The following is a 22527-nucleotide window of genomic DNA, read 5'->3' on the forward strand; positions in this document are numbered from 1 at the left end:
CCAGGCGATAAATATGTGGACATACGACCGATTTGTCGAATCTCGTCGTCGTAACGAGATTGTAACAAAGAGAATACTCCAGGAGTGGGCTGCAGGTGCAGCGCTTCAATATACGACCGACAAGGATTTTACGTTTGTTGCATCATTATCTTGGGCAAGGAATTTCAAATCGGAATATAAAATTCGTCAATCGCACATCACTAAATACGTCTCCCACAAGGAGGTAGAAAATATAGAAGATATACAGTAAGTGGCGGCTCTTTTCATCATTCAAACGGTGTCGTTGCCTTACAAGAAACAAAGGTTACATTTGGTCCTCGGTTTACAGAAGAGGTCAATCGCTTAACAGACTCGTTGAAAAATGTTTACATTACTTGTTCCAATTCCGGCAAATTGACAAATGCGATTTACAGAGCATTTACACGTTCGTAAAAGGTGCAATATGCCATCAGATTCTCTGAAAAAGTGTTGCCTAAGGTTTTCCTGGGTTTACAAGAAACAAAGGTTACATTTGGTCGTCGGTTTACAGAAGAGGTCAATCGCTTAACAGACTCGTTGAAAAATGTTTACATTACTTGCTCCAATTCCAGCAAATTGACAAATGCGATTTACAGAGCGTTTCTTGAGAATGTTTTAAAACCATACGTTGCTGATAACAAGTTTTTTCTAATAGAGGATTCCGGGGGTCGAAAAACTAATACTCTAATGAATGACACCATGTTTATAGATGACGAGGGTCAATCGATGTTCACGGTAAAAGTAATACCGCCAAACTGCACACCTCTGTGTGCCAACCGTGTGATGTTTATTTCTACAGCCAGGTTAAAAAATTTTATTGCGAGGCTTCAGAACTGCAGTGTGCTTCTGGAAACCCAGCGGGAATTGCACAACCTCACGTATGCAGTAACTATTCGCAGCATAACTCATAACCGTCTTTAAGCGCCAATTTTTCAGGCAGTGATATAGTATCCATGGTACGCATCAAAATTAATTCCCGAAAAAGATATATTTTAAAACCTAAACCAAGTTTGTTTTTCGCCGGCTCTTAGGAAGGAACAGTGTAGCTATCGAAAGGTTGCATTCATTAGATGTGATGGTGCCGTGAGTACATTTGTTTCGAATGTTTATATGACAAGTACCATCCATCTAGTTGTTCGAAGAAACGTGAGGACACGTAATAGTGACTGGAAGAGCCATTGTAAAGTGACCAGAAGTAACATTTTAGTTGTTTAGTATCCCAAGAGGTTTGAGAAATTTATTTGCCTACCTTTTTATCGTTCCTTATTGATAAAAATACCTTATTAACCCTCCTATCCCTATCAATTGAGATATGGAAAAATACAAACGAGAAGAACAACATCCGTTAGGTTTTCCTCGACATACGAACCCGGGTTCTGCGCTTCCCGCTTCCTAGCTAGTTACCTTGGCCGTTGCGCTATTTATTTTTAAATCTCATTTTGGTTCGTTATTGTTTGTTGCTTTTGCTCGGGGCGGACGTCCCATTACATCCAAGCGGCAGTTGTAAAAGTTTCTTTCCTCGATTTCTGGAAAAGGATGAGTTTGCAGACCCCATACTTGATGATGAAAAATGTTCTATTTACAATTAGGTATCTATCGATCGCGCCAGTTTGAGCCGATTGCTCATCATAACCTTTAGGCGTGATTTTCACAAAAATGGGAGGGTGTTGAGCGTAAATATCGCAAGAGTCCTTCGTTTTAGGTTGTACACAAGCGACCTGCCAAGAATCGGTTGGCCGTGTCTGAGGCCTTCCGCCTTGTGAGACACGGGCTGCAGCTGTGGCAGCACAGGTGGTAGCCCTGCTTCAGGTGGAGACCCTTCCCCTCTTCTCTTACTTACCCGTGACAGGCGCCCCGCCGTGCCGCGGCGGCGGGTCCCAGCGGATGGTGACGACGCCAGCCTGCGAGTGGGGAGTCCCCGGCACCAGGCGGGGCTTCCCTGGAGGCGGCGGCCGCTCTGCGGGCAAACAAGCGCTGCTTTAGCGGGACTCCACGTATCAGTGTTACCAACTTCATAAATATTAACTAATAATCTGTGCTAGTCATTAACGAAAACAACGCGAAACGTTGTCAACCTGGGCCTGAAAGACGTTTATTTGTATTAGAAATGAGCACGTTTGAAGATGTAGTCCTTTTAACGTCAATACACTCACACCTGAGGTTTAAAGCTGTTGCTTCAGCTTTTGGCGTCATGCACACTGTAATATATATGTAACAGCACTCACGACAAGGGCGGGAATCTTTTTCCATAGTAATAAAATAATAATGTTTCAGCCTGTCCACGTAATTATATTTAAAGTGGTATCTAGTGATAAGGCAGAGACATTGCTTGTACTGGCCCCTCTCTTTTGATGAAAACATCGTTGAAAAAAAGTAGCGACTGTGCAGTAAAGACTTTAGGTTGAATTCCTGTAAAGCGCAGACGTGTTTCTCTGGTATATTCGATTCTACAAATAATATTTATATACGATAAATGCATAATTAATACCCAATCAATAAATTTTGGTGAGTGAAATTTTATGCGTGGACCTTGTAACGGACTGACATGAAGAGCGCTCAAAATTTTTTGTCTACGCGTAATACAAAGACAAAAATGCAGCACAGCTATAAGACTACAACAACGAACATTAGGGTGAATCGGTGTCTTTTTTCAGATAGTGGCGTAAAAACAGCCAAAAACAAAAAAAAAATCATGTTTAATATTATACATGTAAGGCAAGAAAAGAAAAAGAAATGACCTGACTTCGACCCTTCACAATAAAATTCCTTTGTTGTTAATAAAGCTGCCCAAAACAAGCAACAAAAATGTAATTCCTTCATTTTCATTTGTACAAAGATATGTACACCTTTTGGAAATTGATCTAACTAGCAAAGCAGAATATGTGTTAGTATTTATATTACAAGCCTTTATACTATATAACAATATATATTGTATTACGATATATTATATTATATTATAAGCCTTTATATTACAAGCCATTTATAAAAAAAATGCCGCAAATTGGTAATTTTTGTTGTCTTTCCAAGGCCTTGATTTTGTAAATCATTTTACCCTCTTACAAAAATCTAAGTTACAAACAACTAGTTTGCTTCATATTTAACAAACAGAATGTATATAGGTTATGCTCAATAATCCAAAGGAAATTTTAGTGAGTCGGGATAGTTAACGAAGGGACTGCACGGGGTTCAACTTTAGATCCATTCCCTTTCATTATACAGGATTCCCACCTAGCTCTGCCACCTCAAATTATTCCGAAAATTAAACAAGAAATGTTGAAAATGCAATTGGCCAGGGATGCATCTACGTCAGGGGCTCACAGAGTGGGCTAGAAAACATAATCCAGAAACGTCACTGAACACCACTTTCAACTCAAAGTTAGGTGTATTTAAATGGGACATGTACGTTTTTCCTGCGGAAATGAAAACTAGAGATACAGTTAGACTTGGTTTCACTGCTCCAAACCTCACACGTTCTGAAATACCTAGACTTAAACGGATAGCAATGGCGTCGCGGTTTCTGCCTTAATGCGCAGGGAAATGGTTGCCTGCACGATCCTCCAGTCTGATGTAAAAGGACGACTGACAATATGCACATTCTGCCTACACTGTTCAGTCTACCCATTGTCTCCTAGTCGGGATTGTTGTACTGTTTTCGGTGTCAAACACGAAAATACACAATGACGCATTTCAAGTACGTTTCGGACAATGGTTTCCCTGTTTTGTGTGGCTCGTGACGTTTGTGATCATCTCGTCTATAAATGAACAAATACGTGGTATGATGTTAATTTACGGCGATTGTCACAGAAATGTATCCACAGCTCTATCAATGTACGCTGAACGCTACCCAGATCGACACCATCCTTCACGTCGTACCATTTCCAACATCTGCACAAGTCTTATGAAAAGAGGCAGCTGGGCACCCAGAAAGCCTCATCGCACGAACATAGCAGCCAACAATGACAACTAAATTGAGGTTTGGCTGCTGTAGCGCACAATTCTGAGGAGAGTGTACGACAGACTGCATGCGATTCTGGAATAACCCCCAGTACTGTGTGGAGAATTTTGCATAGGCGTACCTTTCATCCATGTCGTATATCACTCCACCAAGAACTGTACGAGAATGAGTCTGAATGTCACATTTGAATGTCGCACTGGATTCTGTCGTTTTGCACTTCAGTCATAGCAACGACATCCTGACTTCCTACGTTATATGTTGTTTAAGGATGAAGCTTCGTTCACGAATCATGGTCATGTTGAAACGGTACAGTAGTTTCCGCTCCATAAGCAGCAGGTTTCGCTGCTCGCTCGCACCGGGAAACACAAACGGAGGCGGCTCCGCCGCCAATTTTATTGCACGACGCGGCCGGCCGCGGGTGCAAAAGAACCCATGTGGACGGGTGGAAAGAAATGTGCCAGGCTTCATAATACACATTTATATGTGTCGTGTATTATTCATTTCTTGTACGTGAATGTGAATCTGTACATGAACTTCCCTAATCCTCCTCACACCTTTCTGTAAAGCGTGGCCAAATCTTAATTGGGAAGTAGTTCTGTAGTATAGTAGTGCCAACCTGGGTAGGGGATCAGAGAGACAGCACAGGCAGGGAAAAGTCAAAGACTTTCCAGTGTCACAAGATTTGGGATGGAGAGGTTGGTCACGGCCAAGTGGTTCGACCATCCCCTCCACCGGGGCCCAGGAAGACCTCTGGGTGCCCGCGATAATCTGGGAGTGTTACAGAAGACTGGGAAGTGAGCAGTCGTGCCCTCAGTGCGCCTGTCTCGATGTTCACGCATGGTAGAGAGGTATTTGAATATTTGCACTAATTCCTTTATTTCCAGCTTCGGATTGTGTAAGGAAATGAATGTTCTCGCTTAATTTCGGAAATTTGACCCCCTGTGTTAATGTATCTGGTCCCTAGTTTGCCCGTTATCCTCCTCACATGGGACCATGTAAAATATTGGGAGACTTTGGTGGTATACATTTGGCCAACGCAATTCCGTCTTGCTCGTAGAAATGTGTGTGCAGATTAGTATACAATATACCCGAGCTATAAGTTGTAAAATTGTAATATCTGTAAACTGGAACAATTGCTGCAATCGCTGTAAAGTCGAGTGATAATGTTCAAAATAAATAGGTAATCGATTGTCATCAATCTTTAACATACCCTAAAAATCACATAGGAGTCAAGTTAAATGAATTCATTTAAAATAAAAGATGTAGAATGCAGGGACCCACACGTCAGCGTGTGAGCCCTCCAGCCCCTTGGCTAGTATCTTACAGAAACAGCACGCTCTCTAAGTAGCGCTCTCAAGCTCCCCTCCCCAGTTATCCGTTGCGCAGTTTTCATTCAGGCCTTGACGACATAAACTTTCATCTGGCGTCCCTAGGCAAGGAGGTTTGACGGTAATCTTTCAATGTGAATCTCCAGAATATGCACTACTGGTCGTGCAAAATCTCCACTGGTCTCGCGCGGTTGCTCATCAACGACATTGGGGTGTGAACGTTTGGTGCGGCATCATTGGTACCCGTATCGTAAGCCTCTATCTTTTAAAAGGGATCATTAACCGGACGACAATATCCGTCATATCTACAAGACACTCTGTCCTTTCTCATGGAGGAAGTGGGACTTCAAACGCGTCTCTCAACGCGGTTCCATCATGATGGATATCGCGCACACTACGCACATGTTTCTGGGGACGTTGTGGATACAGTGTTCCCAAATAGGTGGATAAGGCAAGGGAGGTCCGATGAGCAGGCCAGCCCGGTCCCCCGACTTGACTTCTGCTGTTTAACTTCTTTTTCAGAGGCGCAGTGGAAGAGTGGAAGAACCCCCGATGACACCAGAGGATATGCAACAATGTATTGCCACTGCGCGTGCGGCAATATCTCTGGAAACACTAGTGGAAGATGGAATCATAGCAGAAGTATGGAAATTAAATGACAATAATCTCACACAAGCAACCCACAGAACTATATCAAATATTTGGGAAACTGAACAAATACCTGCAGAATGGAAATGTGCATTAATTCACTCTCTCTACAAAAAAGGTGCAAAAACCGGTGCAAATCATTACAGGGGAATTTCACTGCTCCCTGTAATATACAAAATTCTTTCGAAGGTCCTATTAAACAGACTAGAAGTACGAGCGGACCAGTTAATAGGGGAGTATCAGGCAGGGTTTCACAAAGGTCGATCTTGCATCGAACAGATATGGAACTTAAAAACAATTTTGCAAATGAGAAAATGTAGAAATACTGCGATAACTTTTGTCGATTTCAAAAAGGCTTACGATTCAATAGATATACAAACATTATACCACACTTTACATGAGTTCAGGACTGACAGGAAAACAAGGAGAATTATTCAACAGGCATTAACACGTACAACCTCCAAAGTTAAATTCATGGGAGAAACATCAGAAGCATTTCAGATCCATACTGGTGCTCGCCAAGGAGATGGAACGTCCTCCCTTCTATTTAACATGGTTCCGGAAAAAATTGTGAGGACATGTGAAAAGGTAATAAAAGGAATCTAGCTGGGGATTAAAAAAGATCAGAGAACCAGGGCGAAGTGTCTGGCTTTCGCGGACGATCTTGCCATTCTAACGAACAATGGAGAGGAAGCCAAACTTGCATTGGAAAAATTACACGAAATCTCACAGAGAACTGGGCTACAAATCTCCTACGAGAAAACACAGTATATGCAAAACGAACCTGTAGATAATCTCCCCATTACTACCCAATACGGGAAAGTGCCACAAGTTGCCCACTTCAGATATCTGATGAGAGATAATTCAACCATCAGGACTGAACTCAACAGCCAATAAAGACAGAATCTCCAGATAACAAAAAGCAGATAAGCTCACTTGGAATCACTATAATAAGCAATCTATTTCTGTCAATGCGAAACTAAGGCATTACAACACAGTAATCCTATCAGAAGCACTTTATGCTGCAGAAACTACAGTGATTCATGGTCATACGAAGATTAGAGAGATTGAAAAGCAGGAAAGAAAAATTATGAGGAAAAATATATGGACCAGTGTTTCGGGAAGGAATTGGGATGAAGAGGCCAACTAGAGAGATTTACAAAGACATAGAAACAGTGACAGACACCATTAGAAAGAGAAGGATGAAATTTTATGGAGATATCAGCAGGATGAATAAAAGCAGGCTCACAAGGCAAATCTTTGGGATAGTAAACAAGAGCAAAAACAAGACAAAGTGGATCACTGGAACAGAACAAGACATTAAAGAACTGGGGATCACACAAGACAACATAAACAATAGAGAACAGTTTAGAAACATCATAAACAAACACACACTTAAACAAGAACACACGGAGAACAGAACGGGAAAAAGATGGTCGGAAGAACGCAAGAGAGAACACAGTGAATGTACGAAGGGAATTTGAGAGGAGCGAAGGAAGAAGAAGAAATCACGACTACTTGAGTTGAATCGCTCTCTTAAAAGGGAAAATCGAAAATAATAATAATAATAATAATAAATCTAGCATTTTGATTAAATTCGATGCGATTAATTTAACGGTGTGCTTTCGCGTGTAGCGGCAGTTTGATTCCATTTCATTTCCAACGACCCACCGAGCCGTCTTCACGTTCTGCGAGCTGCGTTGTTAAATTTGCTTTTTGTGTATGTTAGAAATACATTTTTTGAAATATGGTTAGAATGTGAGTAATAATTCGTCTTATTACATATTCCTCAACTACTTCAATCAACTGATCTCAGACTGCTGAGATAGTTGCTGACATTGCACTTGCTGGCATTTTAAACAATTACTGCAGACTTTTATATGAATAATTTCTCATAATCGTTTACACCCAACCTTACTTCAAGAGTTAATTGCTTCTCTAAGCTTCTTCGTATCTATTTAATTTAATTTCAGGCGGATGGTGTAGGATATTTAAAGTCATGCGATGAAGGTGATAATTTTTCAGCCAGTTACACTGCTATGTCCCTTATAAGCTGGTGCCCTCTATCGGCATTGCCGAAGGAGTAATTATTCACGCTGCCGGCGAAGACCATGTTTTGATTTATTATTATTTTTTAAGCACAGCAACATCGTGTGGGCTGACACGGGTGCCTCATTTCGTGCGTTTCGTTGTATGTACGAGGTGTAACCAAAGGGCGAGACAGCCAACCGTACAGCGAACCATCCTGACGCAACTGTCTCGCAATTCAAGCCCCGCGCACTGTAAACGTGACATCATTCCTAGGAAGGAATGCGCGGGCAAACGACTCACAGAGCAGGAGCTACGCTGGCAGCAGCAGCGGCGGCTAGCAGAGAAGGAGTAGGTAGTCAGGCAATGAAACTACAGTGCTTTTTCTGGCGCTGCAGAACAGCAACAGTCATTCAAGCTACTCGCGCCGGTGGTGTGACGAAGTGTCATATAACACCAGGTGGAAAAAGAACTTTCGAACTAACAGAACTACGAGAAATCAGCAGCTCACTGAGACAATTTAAACGAGCTACGCTCGTGTTAATTACATACATTTATATAAAACTTGATTATTTGTTATAATTATTGTTATTGAACACATGATGTCACAGGATCTACATGACATTTCATACAGAAGATATTCGTAAGAACAGAAGTGTATCATTCTCCCGTAAGATAGGCTGTATGGTTTAACTGTGACAGCAATAATTACGAATTTGTATTAATTAAGCCACATCTTGATAAATACAACATATACATGTAGTAAATGAACAGCATTTCACAACCTCACGTATCCGGTAACTTCTTTAAGTTCTAATTGTTAGGTGTAAGACGTTTATTATAGTCAACGTGACACAGATCTAAAACGACAATTAATAATATTTGATGCAATTTAAGATAGTCCGACGGACGAGAAGTTATCTTGTTGCCCTCTCGTGCCCACTTCTTCTTCCTGAAACGTTTCTTCTTACATAGGTCATTCACAGAGCTTCTTCCACGATTCTCTTTTCTCCCTCAGTCTATCGTTTAGCATCTCTTCTCATTGCAGTCCTTTTCGGCTCACATAATCCTTCATCTTCTTCGTGGTCTTCCAGTTGGTCTTTGTGCTCTCTGAAGTCTTCCTGACATGCACTGTATGCAAACAGATCCAGCAATCGGTGAGAAACCACCATATTCATTTTTAACCAATGAATGTTCCATAAAGCTTGTCTTAGGTACCGTTATATTATGAAATTATTTAAAAGGTAATTTGAATAAAGAGGCGTTTTGCAACCATGACATAGCTTGTTTGACGCCATAACAATTACGTCATAAGCTACCATCACGAAAGAGACTTTGCAGCCGGGGATGCGGCAGAATATCAGACAGTAGCAGAGTACTTGCAGCGATGGACAGCAAGTTTGTCATTTCAGATGGCACAATATTTTCGTTTTGAGTGATGGTATGATGGCAACACTGATGTCACTCATATTGGGGTGATTTAAATGTACACTGAAGAGCCAAAGAAATTGGTATAGGCATGCGTGTTCAAATAAAAAGATATGTAAACAGGCAGAAGACGGCGATGCGGTCGGCAATACCTATATAAAACAAGTGTGGCGCAGTTGTTTACTGTTGCTACAATGGCAGGTTATCAAAATTTAAGTGAGTTTGTACGTGATATTATAGTCGGCGCACGAGCGATGGGACACAGCATGTCCGAAGTAACGATGAAGTGGGGATTTTTCCGTACGACCATTTTACGAGTGTACCGTGAATATCAGGAATCCGGTGAAACATCAAATCTCCGACATCGCTGAGGCCGAAAAAAGACCCTGCAAGAACGGGATCAACGACGCCTGAAGAGGATCGTTCAACGTGACAGAAGTGCAACACTTCCGCAGACTGCTGCAGATTTCAACGCCGAGCCGTCAACAAGTGTCAGCGAGCGAACCATTCAACGAAACATCAACGATATGGACTTTCGGAGCCGAAGGCCCATTCGTGTACCTGTGATGACTGCACAACACAAAGCTTTACGCCTCGCCTGGGCCCGCCAACACAGGCACTGGACTGTTGATGATTGCAAACATTTTGCACCGTCTGACGAGTCTCGTTTCAAACTGTATTGGAGTACGGGAATGAAGACAACCTCATGAATCCATGGACCCTGCATGTCAGTAGGGGACTGTTCATGCTGGTGGAGGCTCTGTAATGGTATGGGGCCTGTGCAGTTCGAGTGATATGGGACCCCCGATACGTTTTGATACGACTCTGAAAGGTGACACGTGCGTAAGCATCCTGACTGATCACCTGCAACCATTCATGTCCGTTGGGCATTCAGACGGATTTGAGCAATTCCAGCAGGGCAGTGGGACACCCCACACGTCCAGAATTGTTACAGAGTGGCTCCAGGAACACTCTTCTGACTTTAAACACTTCAGCTGGCGACCCAGTTCACCAGACATGAACATTATTGAGCATACCTTGGATACCTTGCAACGTGGTGTTCTGAAGAGTTCTCCACCCCTTCGTACTCTTACGGATTTATGGACAGCCCTGCAGGACTCATGGTGTCAATTCGCTGCAGCACTACTTCAGACGGGTTCCCGGGTTCGATTCCCGGCGGGGTCAGGGATTTTCTCTGCCTCGTGATGGCTGGGTGTTGTGTGCTGTCCTTAGGTTAGTTAGGTTTAAGTAGTTCTAAGTTCTAGGGGACTGATGACCATAGATGTTAAGTGTCATAGTGCTCAGAGCCATTTGAACCATTTGAACCACTACTTCAGACATTGGTCGAGTCCATGCCACGTCGTGTTACTCCCCTTCCGAGTGCTCTTCGGGGGCCCTACACCATATTAGGCAGGTGTACCAGTTTCTTAGGCTCTTCAGTGTATATTTAACATTCGTGCTGGAAATTAAGAATAAACAAACATTCTGTATGATTTTTGTTTCTTATTCTCACCCCCAATATAATCTCAAACACCAAATGATGGAACGACTTCAACCAACGATATTTGCATACGATTTGTAGATTTGGTTTTCTGTCACCTGAACATAACTCCAATGCTAGTTGTTTACGTGTTAGTTACCAGTGAATGAGCCTGGTAACATCTTGTATTCTGCTCACTGTTGTCGTGTCACTCTGCTTCCTCAAATCACGATTACGGCAGTCAGATGTGGAAGACAATCCCAGTTACTAACGTAAACGTTTCGATCTGTTGGTGTCATGTGACTTGGATTTTTGGTGCTGAATGTTTATTTTACGAAACTCACTGTCTGAAACTAGCAGCAAAAGCAAACGGAAAACTGACGGAGTTGTTAAGTAGAGGGCTTCTGGGAGTCTTGGCCCAAATCGCTGACATCGACATCAGCGTTCCAGAAACTGACAGCAACAGCTTCAGCTTTCTCAGAATCACGTAAAAGATATCATTCTTTCCCCTCTCCCTTAGCCAATAGCATGACGCTGAGGGGCCTCTATGGCACCAACGGCATACAAGCTCGGCCCTACAACCTTCGATCATTTTTAATTTTTGTAGTTAGATTGCATGCTCACCGTCATTTACCGTCTGTACGTCTGTCCAGTATGAAGTGCCTGTGTGTGTGTGTGTGTGTGTGTGTGTGTGTGTGTGTGTGTGATGTGTTTCAGTATACTTTGAGCTTTGTTATTTTTACAGACAAGGACATCCAGAAGCTCCCGCCTGAACCACAACAGCAGCAGCATCGGCAGCTGCAGTCACTGTCCACAGGATGTCTTTTCTATTCCTAACGCTCTTTTATCTTATCTTTCACAAAAACCCAAAAAGGTTTACTTTATCTTCACGTCACAAGGTTATCCAGTGACATCATATGGAACTGTGACTTATCTAAGAATCTGAGGTAATTCATCTCTTTTGGTATTGTTCCTGTTGTATCTGCACTAATAAAATAGAATGGGGCAGCTTTAACGTCATAAATAATTTCTTTTTCGGCTGCATGTGATGGAACATCTACCCTTAACTCACGAGGTGTGTTCCCTCAAACAGCGCGAAGGTTTTCGATCTCCCTCTGCAAGTTCAGTTCTAGCGGAATGCCTCTAAACCTCCCCTGCCCTCCTTGGATGACCAATCCTGTAATGTTTTGCTGTCGGTTGCATTATTTCCTTCTTTGTGTGTTGTTGACAAGTGTTATTGACGCGTGACGGCGTCTCTTAGATCGCATCTCGTGAACTACGTACCTGGTTTCTCCAGTATAGTGCAGAATGCGTTGGCAGTAACATGTCAGTTTTAACAATCCTAAGTCTGATGACATGTTATTCAGTGGATGGAGGGAGATGGCAGTAGATAAATAAACAGACGAAAAAGGCGAAGATTTTACAATAGCCAGTGATCATAGTTCTCCTAGCGAACAAGACGTTCTCTCAGAGGAAGAACTTAAGAACATCTGTGATGGGGATCTTTCTGTTTCTTCAATAAGTAGTTGAAGTGTTAATTAAAATCAAATGTGTCCTGAGTGATGATAAAGAAAAATGTAGATCGGAGCACTGGATGCCAGTTTTGCTGTTTCTTTTTATACCTATCGAGTATAATTTTTATGTGTAAGTTTAAATCCTGAAATTTAGTTTTATGTTAACATTTACTTGCTATAGCTATACTACAATTTTTTCAGTTGTCTAACAGATCGTTTAAACGTACTATTAAAAAAACCGCACAAAAGTTTTTGATTTTGTATGATAAAAGTAAAATACTGCAGACATTATTTGGTGCAATTTAATGAACAGTTAAATAATTGTAAAAATAATTAGTACATAACTTAAATTAAAAATTTCAAATGATTTGCGCCTATCTCGGGCTAAACTCAGGGGTCCAGAGACCCCACCTTAGTATATGTTACAGAAAAGTCACCTCGTGAGTTAAGGGCTTATTAACTAACTTTGAATTCTAGAATGAATTTTTCACTTTACAGCGGAGTGTGCGCTGATATGAAACTTCCTGGCCTAACTTTGAATTGAAAGGCTAAGGTATTTATGCATATATTTTGGGTTATTTACGACATCGTGTAATAATGGGTCGTACTTCACGAGGAGCTCGATAATTACTGAAAAGTTTATCCTGTTTTAGTTTCCAGTTTCCCCTCTCAGTCCCCAAAAAACTGTATTATTGGATACCAGTGTTAACGTCACATCAGAATACATTCAAGGACCTGCTTCCGTATGTTCTGAGTTTGCTTCAATTCTGAATCCATATCCGCCTGAGTTATGTTTTTCTTACGTCCCGAACTGGCAACAACGCATGCGTCAAATGTGCATAGCTAGTTTCGTGTCGCACTATAACTTTTCTTTTACCTCCGATCTCTAACCCATTCCCTCCAAGCCGATAACGATTTCAGTCCTCCAAAGAGCCAACATTATTTACAGCATACAGAGTCATTTTTAGATTTAAAAAAAACCGCAACCGTTCTCTTCAAATTCTTTCTTCTGACAATGTGAACTTCTTGTAATATTTAGTGGAGACGGATCCGTTTTCCTGCTTAACCTGTTTGGGGAAGGGAGCCGCTGGCCGGTACGGATTTTTTCCAACAGAGAACTTCTACTTTCATCGTCTGCATCTAAGTGATAATCTGCACGATCATTTGAATTATCTACAATATTAATGGGCTTAGTTATGTTTGTGGAGATTCTGTTACAAGCTTCTTTGTCGCATTGACAATTGCTGTGGTTGATTTCAGAACCGCACTCATTTGTGACACTGCTAACTTTTGTAACCACGAAGAGAAAAAAATTGTTTTCACTAACTCGTTTGATTCTTTTCTAATTATTGCTTCTTCTTTTTTTGTGAACCTCTTAAAAGTTCGTACATTTATTTAAAAGGTATCAATTTTCTGCAAAAGTACACACAAAACCACGAAAAAACTTTAAACTGTTCAAGTCACGTTCGAAAAATATCATACTACTTAATGACACACTTAAATGACACACCTATTAACTTCCCGCGAAGCGAGCTTTTCTAAACCTGAATTGACTGTTGACTGATCGTTATTGCACCACATCTTATTGGATAGCTGACATTGTTGTCTAATAAACGAGTGCGTGATACAATCCGAAACACGAACACAGCAAGAAAGAATAATTTTCTTCCTAAATGTGATATTTTAGTACACTTTTTCATTATTGTGATTGTTTTGTAATATTAATATGCGCTGCTCTTTTGTGACAATTGAGTAACATGCTACAAAACCAAGTGTTACGACAGACAGCAAAAAGAGGCATTGTTTACATACCCTCACAGCTGTGCTAAAACTCAATGTTGATCGGTTCTACGAAACCGTATTGATCCTACCATTTTGGAGAAGACTGGCACTTGCCTTGACTGTTTACCTTATACACATTCCCGTACTTATTTTTGTGTATTTTTAATTTTTTTATATTTATTTTTAATCTTAATAATTAAAAGATTTTATTTGGTTTTTGGCGGGTACTTGAAGTAGTGGGCACGTGCACATTGCAGGCCCTCTGTTGCTAAGATAATTAGTGTTTCTGATATTCTGAAAGCCCTTACCTAACGAAAGAAACTAAATTTTGTAAATCGATCGGGTGGGGTGGCTGGTATACTGCGATACGTAGTAAATTCTTATATGACATACCTGTCGAACATGGGCACTCGTTAAGTCATTGGGATCGCATTCTGGAAGGTAGTCGTTCAAATTTCTGATTTCGGTTTCCCATGGTTTCCGTTAATCGTTTAAGGCAAATGCCGGAATAATATGTTTGAAAGTCATAAACGGGTTTCTTCCCCGTCCTTTCCCCATTTCTAGCTTGTGCTCGGTCCCTAAAGACCTCATCGTCAACGTGACGTTAAATCCTAGTCTGCCTTCTTTTAAGTTACACTGTTTGCTTCATCAATCACATTGAGCTGCAACCGTCTTCGCAGCTGTTTAGCTTTCTCACTATTTCACTCCTATTTATAGCGGAGTAAACGTAATCTTATGTGACAAGTTCCATCAACTGCCATAAAAGCATTTGTATTAACTAGTAACGTTAAGAGCTTCATCGCAAGGTCCTGCTGAGAAAACATGAGTGCAGTGTCAAGGTGTTGAAAAAAGTTCCTTTTATTTTGCGATGGCATATTTCGAATTAAATACACTCATTTTAAAATAGTCGAAAACATTTTCATTTACGCAAAAGGGCCGGCCTCGCACCCGAACAACGGGTCGCAGCGGTCCGTCGCATGCGATATCGCTGCAATCGGTCGCCCACCTTGTCACAACATTAGTAGACGAATGTTTACGATTTCTTCTTGTTTATTATTTCTGCCGTGTGTACGTAACTGCTGTTGTAAATACTAAAAATTACAGTGCTTATGTGAATAACATATTGTCAGGAAAGCAACTTCGAACGTTTTTCTGTTCTTGAGTGCGCACTTTGTCTAGTAATAGGACACATTTGGTCTCCTCAAAGTAACTTGTTTTTCTTTGATATATTCCGAATACCCAAGAGGAGAAGGATGTGATGTGAAAAGGATGGTTTCGTATCCTGTTTAAATCCACTTCTACTATTTTTGTATCGATAGCAAATGAAGCTGAACTCCGAAACCAATCCTTGTTTGCTTACAGGAACTGTTCCTTATTCGTGACATTTCCAGCATGTACAACGTTATTAATGTTCCACAAGCAACTTTCCTACTCGTTCTTTGTTAGCCCATAAAAGTATGCACTAAGGAAAGAAGCAAGGCATGCTGTTGTGTCTTGAGCACGTCAACAACGTGAACGATTGTTGAAATGCCAACGAACCAGAATTGCATAGGGACTGATAGGAAATTTAAAGTCAAATGTTAGAAATAAAACCACTAAAATAAAAGCAAACATAACTTAAGTTTACGATCTGATCAATTACTACACCTGTAAACGACGCAAGCTTGCATTTTGATGAAACAACTACGTCTCCACACAATCAAAGCTCCAGATGCTATTTGGGATACGATCACGTATGCCAGAAGATACTTCCAACGGTCGAAATTGAACACGAGCACGTCAGAGTGGCATCACGGGGAAGTATCACCGCGGTGAACCATGGTGGTATAAATGCGGTGAAACTAATGTTTTTGGGCTACGTAAGATGGCGGACGTCAGCTTCAAGTTTGTGAAGTAATGGCAGCTCTCTTCCTTTTTTACCTTCATTGTTGAGAAGTTCTGCTGTGGAAAATGAACTGCTTTGCTTAGAAGCAGTTGCAGCTTATCTCTTTATCTCCAGAAATACTTGCAAAAAATAAATTTTAAAATAATGGGATTTGTAATTTTATTAAACTTGTTTTAAAAGGCTTTTCTCGGGAACTGTACTTTTCTCGGGAACTGAACTAACGTAAAGTTCTTACTCAGCGGAGCAAAGGGAAACGAAACCAAACTACACAACAACGCTTAATAACGCCAGACAGCCGTATTGGCACACATCGCTGCTTACCAGCCAGGTAGCCGTGCTGCATGCACGAATGGCATGCGCGATACAACAGATTGCTGGGAATTTCCATGCGATCAGAGACCGATCGCTGTCCTTTGCTCGCACGCGAACAATCTACGGACGGGTCCATGTTCCATGTGTGTGTGTGTGTGTGCGTGCGTGTGTGTGTGTGTGTGCGGGGCGGCTTTATATTTGTGTCTCACAGGAAAGTAAATTTTCGGCAATCCTCACAACTGATGGTTAGAAGGAACTGTACATATGAACACAGACCTTCATAAAATCTATTCCTCGATTTAACCGCAATAATCACATTAGTTCATGTAAACATCATGTACTATCACTTGTATCTGTTTTACTCATTCTGCCTCCTTCTTGAGCAGTAGTTCGAAACGCTTTTAGCAAAAAGCTTTATTAGCGTTATTAGCTGTTATTATGTAATTAAGCTCTATTTTAAATTTAGGCTGGACGGAAAAATCGAAAAACGATTTTCTGAGTTTATATATAGGAACATCGAATCTTTGAAAGAAAGTAATTTGCTAGTTTTTGCGATTACAGTAAAATTCAGAAGATAAACAGAAGACGAACAATGAATTTTTCATCAGAATAAGGCAGTGGGCTAATGGAAAGGTATTTAAAGTCATACAAATTTGTTCGTTGCTTACATCTTGTACCAGTGCATATAAAGATTCTTTGGTGACAAAACATTAGTACGCGCATAATTTCTTTGGCGATCAGTTGCCAAACATATTTTTGTTTCAGTTCTATCTGCTTCACTTAGTCTCAGTAATTTTACTAATTGGCCAGCAGCACGAACAGGGCCGGATGAGCTGGGTCATTTTTATTTGATCCACAATAATGTATATTTATGCAGCGAATAATAAGGTATTTCGCGAGAAACGGATTCTCGCCTAAATTTGCAGACCGCGGTGACAGCTGTCGTCGTTTCGAGGTAAGCATAAGGGATATGGATATATCTGATATTATTTCCGAGAGCACCGTTACGCTGTTGCATTCAGTTATCTTCGTATTTTGCTAATGTAGTGAGTCATTTGGAGAGAAATGTCAGAAAATACTCATTTTTTGAGTCTTCTGTTTTTGGCATAATGATTCACATATATTATTACAGTTTTTTCATGGACAATAATTATTTGGTGTGTATTTGACACAGTAAGATGCACTCTTCTCTACCACCATTTGTGAGGCGAATGTTTGGAGAAAGATTTGAAGAGTTCAATCAAAAAACGTGACATATCATTGTTTTAAGCGACAGTCGTTACAGAAATCAAAAGAAACGTGACGTATCATTGATACTAAAGAAAATACGTAGATTTTAACCGATCGTCGTATCTGCACAGTGTTCGCGAATGGAAAAGGGAGGGGATGATATAATAGCGGTATCCGAAGTACTCTTTGCCTCGCTCTGTAACTTGAATTGCGAAATGTGGGTGTAACAGCAGACATTTGTAATGAACAGTATAAATGTAGCTAGCCATTATTAAAAGGAACTGGTAAATTCTTCACCCCAAAATATGCCAGGGTTTACCTCAACAGCTGCAAGCGACGCACATGAAATTACAGTGGAGGTCGACGAACGAATAACTTTAAAAATTATTTTCATATATAACATCCGGTACGGTTACATTCGGGATGATCAGAAAGCTTGTAAGGTTGTTTCAGGGGAGGCTGCGCTGAAAAATAAGTGTTAAGAAACTTTACAATATATTGAATAGGAAAGTTATCACTCACCATATAGCGGAGATGCTGAGTCGCAGATAGGCACAACAAAAAGACTGTCAAAAATAAAGCTTTCGGCCAGTAGGGCCTTCCTGAAAACAGACGACTCACACACACACACGCGCGCAAACGCAACTCACACACACACATGACTGCAGTCTGTCCTTGCTGGCCGAAGGCACTATTTGTGAAGTCTTTTTATTGTGCCTATCTGCGACTCAGCATATCCGCTATATAGTGAGTAGCAACTTTCCTTTCCATAATATTGTTACATTCTATCCTGGATTTTCCGTTGCTTAAGAAATTGTTAGCATTGAAGTTAGCCAATGGACGTTTCGCGCGCACACTCAAACAATTGCACACGCGCAAAAATGCGTTAAGGCACAGAGTTACCATTTGTTCAAATATTATTACCAGTTAAAATGTGTCTTTTTTCGGAAGTGATAAATTTAAGCCAAGTGAGCAAAAGCTACGTTTGTTTGCTTTAAGCAAACCAAACGAAGAACAAGTTTGGCGACACTATCTTTGGCAGATTCCTTGAATTTGCGTGCGCGGAAACGGCACACCGCATGGAATTTTTTTCTACTTGACAATTATTTCTCAGTACAACCTCCCCTGCAACACCATTCAAGGTTTTCGCACTGGTTATGACCACCCTGTACATTCACTTTCGCTGGGTTATTTTAAGAGCGAAACTTAAAAATACAGGACTGTGCAATTTCCAAGAATGAATGTCTTTCGAATGCACGGGCCCTTAACGATATATGTCGAACGTGCGAATCTATGTCGACCACACGGCTCTGATGGCGCGGGTTATGGATATGGTTTATGGCATTCATTAGAGCAACGACAAAATAAGAACGTTTCCTAATTGTAAGTTACAATTAATTACAAATGAAGGTAGTAACTTCACTTACTTTACTTATCAGGGAAATATTCTTTATGCACTGTTCCTCGTGTTACATAAGCCGCCGCAGCATTTTTCTCATAACCCGGTCAGTCCGATATGTCGGTAGAGTATCAGAAGACTCAGTTTTTTAATGCAACCGCAAGTTGTGGAAATATACGTATTAGAGGAAGTAGAGTTCGTCTCCATCTGCTGGACGCCCCTCTCTTTTTATCGATGATTTGACAGATTTCCAGAAGCGTTTGATATTCTGTGTGTGAATAGATGGATCGTCCGATGACACTAATTCAATTGAATGATTCTCAAACTCATGTTGAAATCCTTCTTTCTGTAAGGTATTGTATGACTTGAAGCCGTCTATTATCTCTTTCGAGTGTGGCAATATGAAGTGCTTTATTAGAGAGACAAAAGTTTTCCTTCCCCCTGAATAAACCCGAACTATAAAGCACTTGGAAGATCCTCTTTCAGTGACGCCATATACCCAAATAGGTTCAAATGGTTCAAATGGCTCTGAGCACTATGGGACTTAACATCTAAGGTCATCAGTCCCCTAGAACTTAGAACTACGTAAACCTAACTAACCTAAGGACATCACACAACACCCAGTGATCACGAGGCAGAGAAAATCCCTGACCCCGCCGGGAATCGACAAATAGGTTCAACATCATTTTTTTAAAGGGCGTCCTCTCTGGTATTTCCTAGTAGCTATATGCGATTCGTCTATTTCGACAACCTTGTTTTGTCCACTGATTGGAGCACTCTTGTTCGTGAGTGTGACTTAACAGACTTCTCGGCAGAAATCATAGTATTCGCACACGATGCTCGTGGACAATTGTGTTTCACAAGCTGTCGTTTGCAGCGTATAGCCTCTTATCCGACAAGATGTATAACTTGGAAATCAGACCATGTGTCCTTTCTTATAGATTTTCTCTCGTGGCACTAGGTGCATTAAAATTCCAAAGGAAAATCAGCATCCGCACCTTTCTTGCGAAGTTTCTCGGAGTCAAATCCGTGAGATTCTACACAATTTCTGCTATTCTCATTTGGAAGCAATTCGATGTCCCAACAAAATTTAAACAACTTTACACAGTCCGTAATCGAGGAGCTAGATTGCGCTATGTGAGACTATTGTCACTCGAAACTTCAACGCATTCACTCATTGCTATTCACAACCGAAAACGACGAACTATGTTTCCCTGGCAGCACGCTAAACATTTACCATAATTCGCGCCACCAGAGTCGTTTGGTTGACATAGAGCCGCACAATCGGTATATGGGGCCCACGCGTTTGATAGCCTATCATCCTTGGAGAATGGACCAATCAGAGTGATTCGTTCAGTACATACTTTTTGTGCTCCAAGCAGCAAACATTAGAAGGCAACATCAAGTGCCTCTCATTGAGGGTACTGAATGTTAACACATTGACTGCCATGATGAAATTTGGACCATGCGTTGCTATGCCACATTGAAATCACGAATTTTACTTTTGAATCCATATTGATTTTTTGCATCAGATTTCTTCTTTTGAACATGTAGAATTAAGTTACGTGAGAAAATGTCAATTTATGACTGGTCTGGACTGATAACAGGCTTGAGTCATATATGGCTCACGTGGTCCAACAACAACATTTTAACACAATCGTAATCTGTGGCCACACGAACCACATGTGGCTCACGCAATTTAAAACAATATAGGTATAAAAAATTTTTTTCAAGAAATGATTTACTTAGTTTATTTGATTATGCTAACTTACATATAATATTATTTACATTTTTTTTACTTGGTCTGACAGTGTTCATGGATAAAGATCTTAGAATATTCTTCTTCTTCAAGACAGCATTGTCAATGTCACTAAAACACTCGTTGCACATAAAACTGCCCCATTTATTGCATTCAGTGCACACCCTCTTCACTTTCTTAGCAGCATCATTTCTTTCTTCTGTTCTTCGCAGGCGTTAGTAACAGCCCGAACATCATCTTTGACTGCTCTGCTTTGGTCCCTCTACTGTCACAAGGCGATGGCTGTTATCTTCGTGGAACGGTTGTAGTGTTGCTAGTTGTTGTGGATCTTTGGAATTCAATAGCAGTAGCATCAAGCGCCCCATGAAAGGAATTATTTGTATGCGAGACTTTGATCCTTTGTTTGCCATGTTGTACAGCACTTGAGTATTTACAAACATGTTCCAAAAAGGATTTCAAAAACGATCTTTCTGCGCCATTTAACCGTACGCCGAACTTAGGAATCACCATGGCTACCAATTGTAAAAATATTGAGTGCTACGAAGATGAGAGTGTTCAGTGGAGCCACCACTTTTAAACACATAGTTGAAACGCATTATCTGTGAGCCCTATGAGGCTCACGAGGCTTCTAAACACAACCATTGGCTCACGTGGCAGTCAGTGTGTTAATAAATTGAAGCAGAATGCTTCAGTTACTTTCGAACGTCTCTCCATACCGAGCTAGGTGGTACAGTAGTTCACATACGTAGGTACTGGATTCGCATTTGGGAGGACGTCTTTTTCAATTCCCGCCCGACCATCCAGATTTCTCTCATTCGCTTAAGACAAATGCCAGGATGATCCCTTTGGAAAGGGTACGACTGATTTCCTTCCATAAAAAACAGTCCGGGCTAGTGCTCCGTCTGTAATAACCACTTCTCGATGGGATGTTGAACTCTAATGTTCTTTCCTTTTTTGTTTCCGTTTCCTCCATCTCTCATTTTAAAATAGTAGAGAGCGATTTCACAAATTTTATGGAGAGTAATACAGGCGTTAAATCAAGCAGTATTTTATTCTTAATCCAGATTACAATTATTAAAAGATGAAATATGAAATTACAGACCAAATTATCTGAAAAACAACTGAATGGTACCCAAAAGAAAATGAATTAAATCTTACGTAAACTTCCCATTCTCCCTCCCTAGAATAACTCAAACCAATATTTTTTATCCAGGCGTTTAGCTGATAATTTGTTACGTGACTTTGAGTAAGTATTTCCTGCCTTTGAAAATAATCGCTGGGAGGACGCTGATGTACAGGAAAATGGGGGGGGGGGATTAAAGTTTAACACCTTATCAGCTTTACAGTATGAGCTTGCAGTGGTTACACAAGTGTTGCCAAATGAAGGCCCATTCCATCTTTTTGATCATAATAGCAGATTCGCGAGAACTAACGGCTCCTTACAACCAATACATTTACAGTGACAGATACGTAGCTCTCCGTTTACTGTCTTCTTATCTTGTAAAGTAAATAATTTTACCTTTCTGTTGTGACGAAATGTTTTCTTAAATTCTTTTTCATCTTCGAAGTATTTACAAAATACTTGAACCTTTAGGAACATATTCTGCACCTCACTTCATTATCATCAAGTTTACGAAAACACTGCCTAGCTTCACTTTTGATAAACGCCATTCTCTTCGCTGATTAAGTTATTCTTTCACTTGCACAGTTTTAAAGAACAATACAGAAATAAAGTAGCAAGTCAAATCGTGAAAACAATGG

General features: G+C 40.7%; 1 protein-coding gene across 1 annotated transcript in view; it reads right to left on the reverse strand.

Annotated features, from left to right (window-relative positions):
* LOC126482275 (uncharacterized) overlaps positions 1-22527 on the reverse strand; it is a 242662-nt gene that overhangs the window by 181873 nt on the left and 38262 nt on the right. Inside the window, exon 2 of the mRNA XM_050106260.1 lies at positions 1859-1975. Within this exon, the coding sequence (XP_049962217.1) occupies positions 1859-1975 (117 nt within the window). The remainder of the gene's footprint in view (positions 1-1858; positions 1976-22527) is intronic.

The sequence above is a fragment of the Schistocerca serialis genome, chromosome 5, assembly GCF_023864345.2.
Source record: "Schistocerca serialis cubense isolate TAMUIC-IGC-003099 chromosome 5, iqSchSeri2.2, whole genome shotgun sequence".
NCBI lineage: Eukaryota > Metazoa > Arthropoda > Insecta > Orthoptera > Acrididae > Schistocerca > Schistocerca serialis.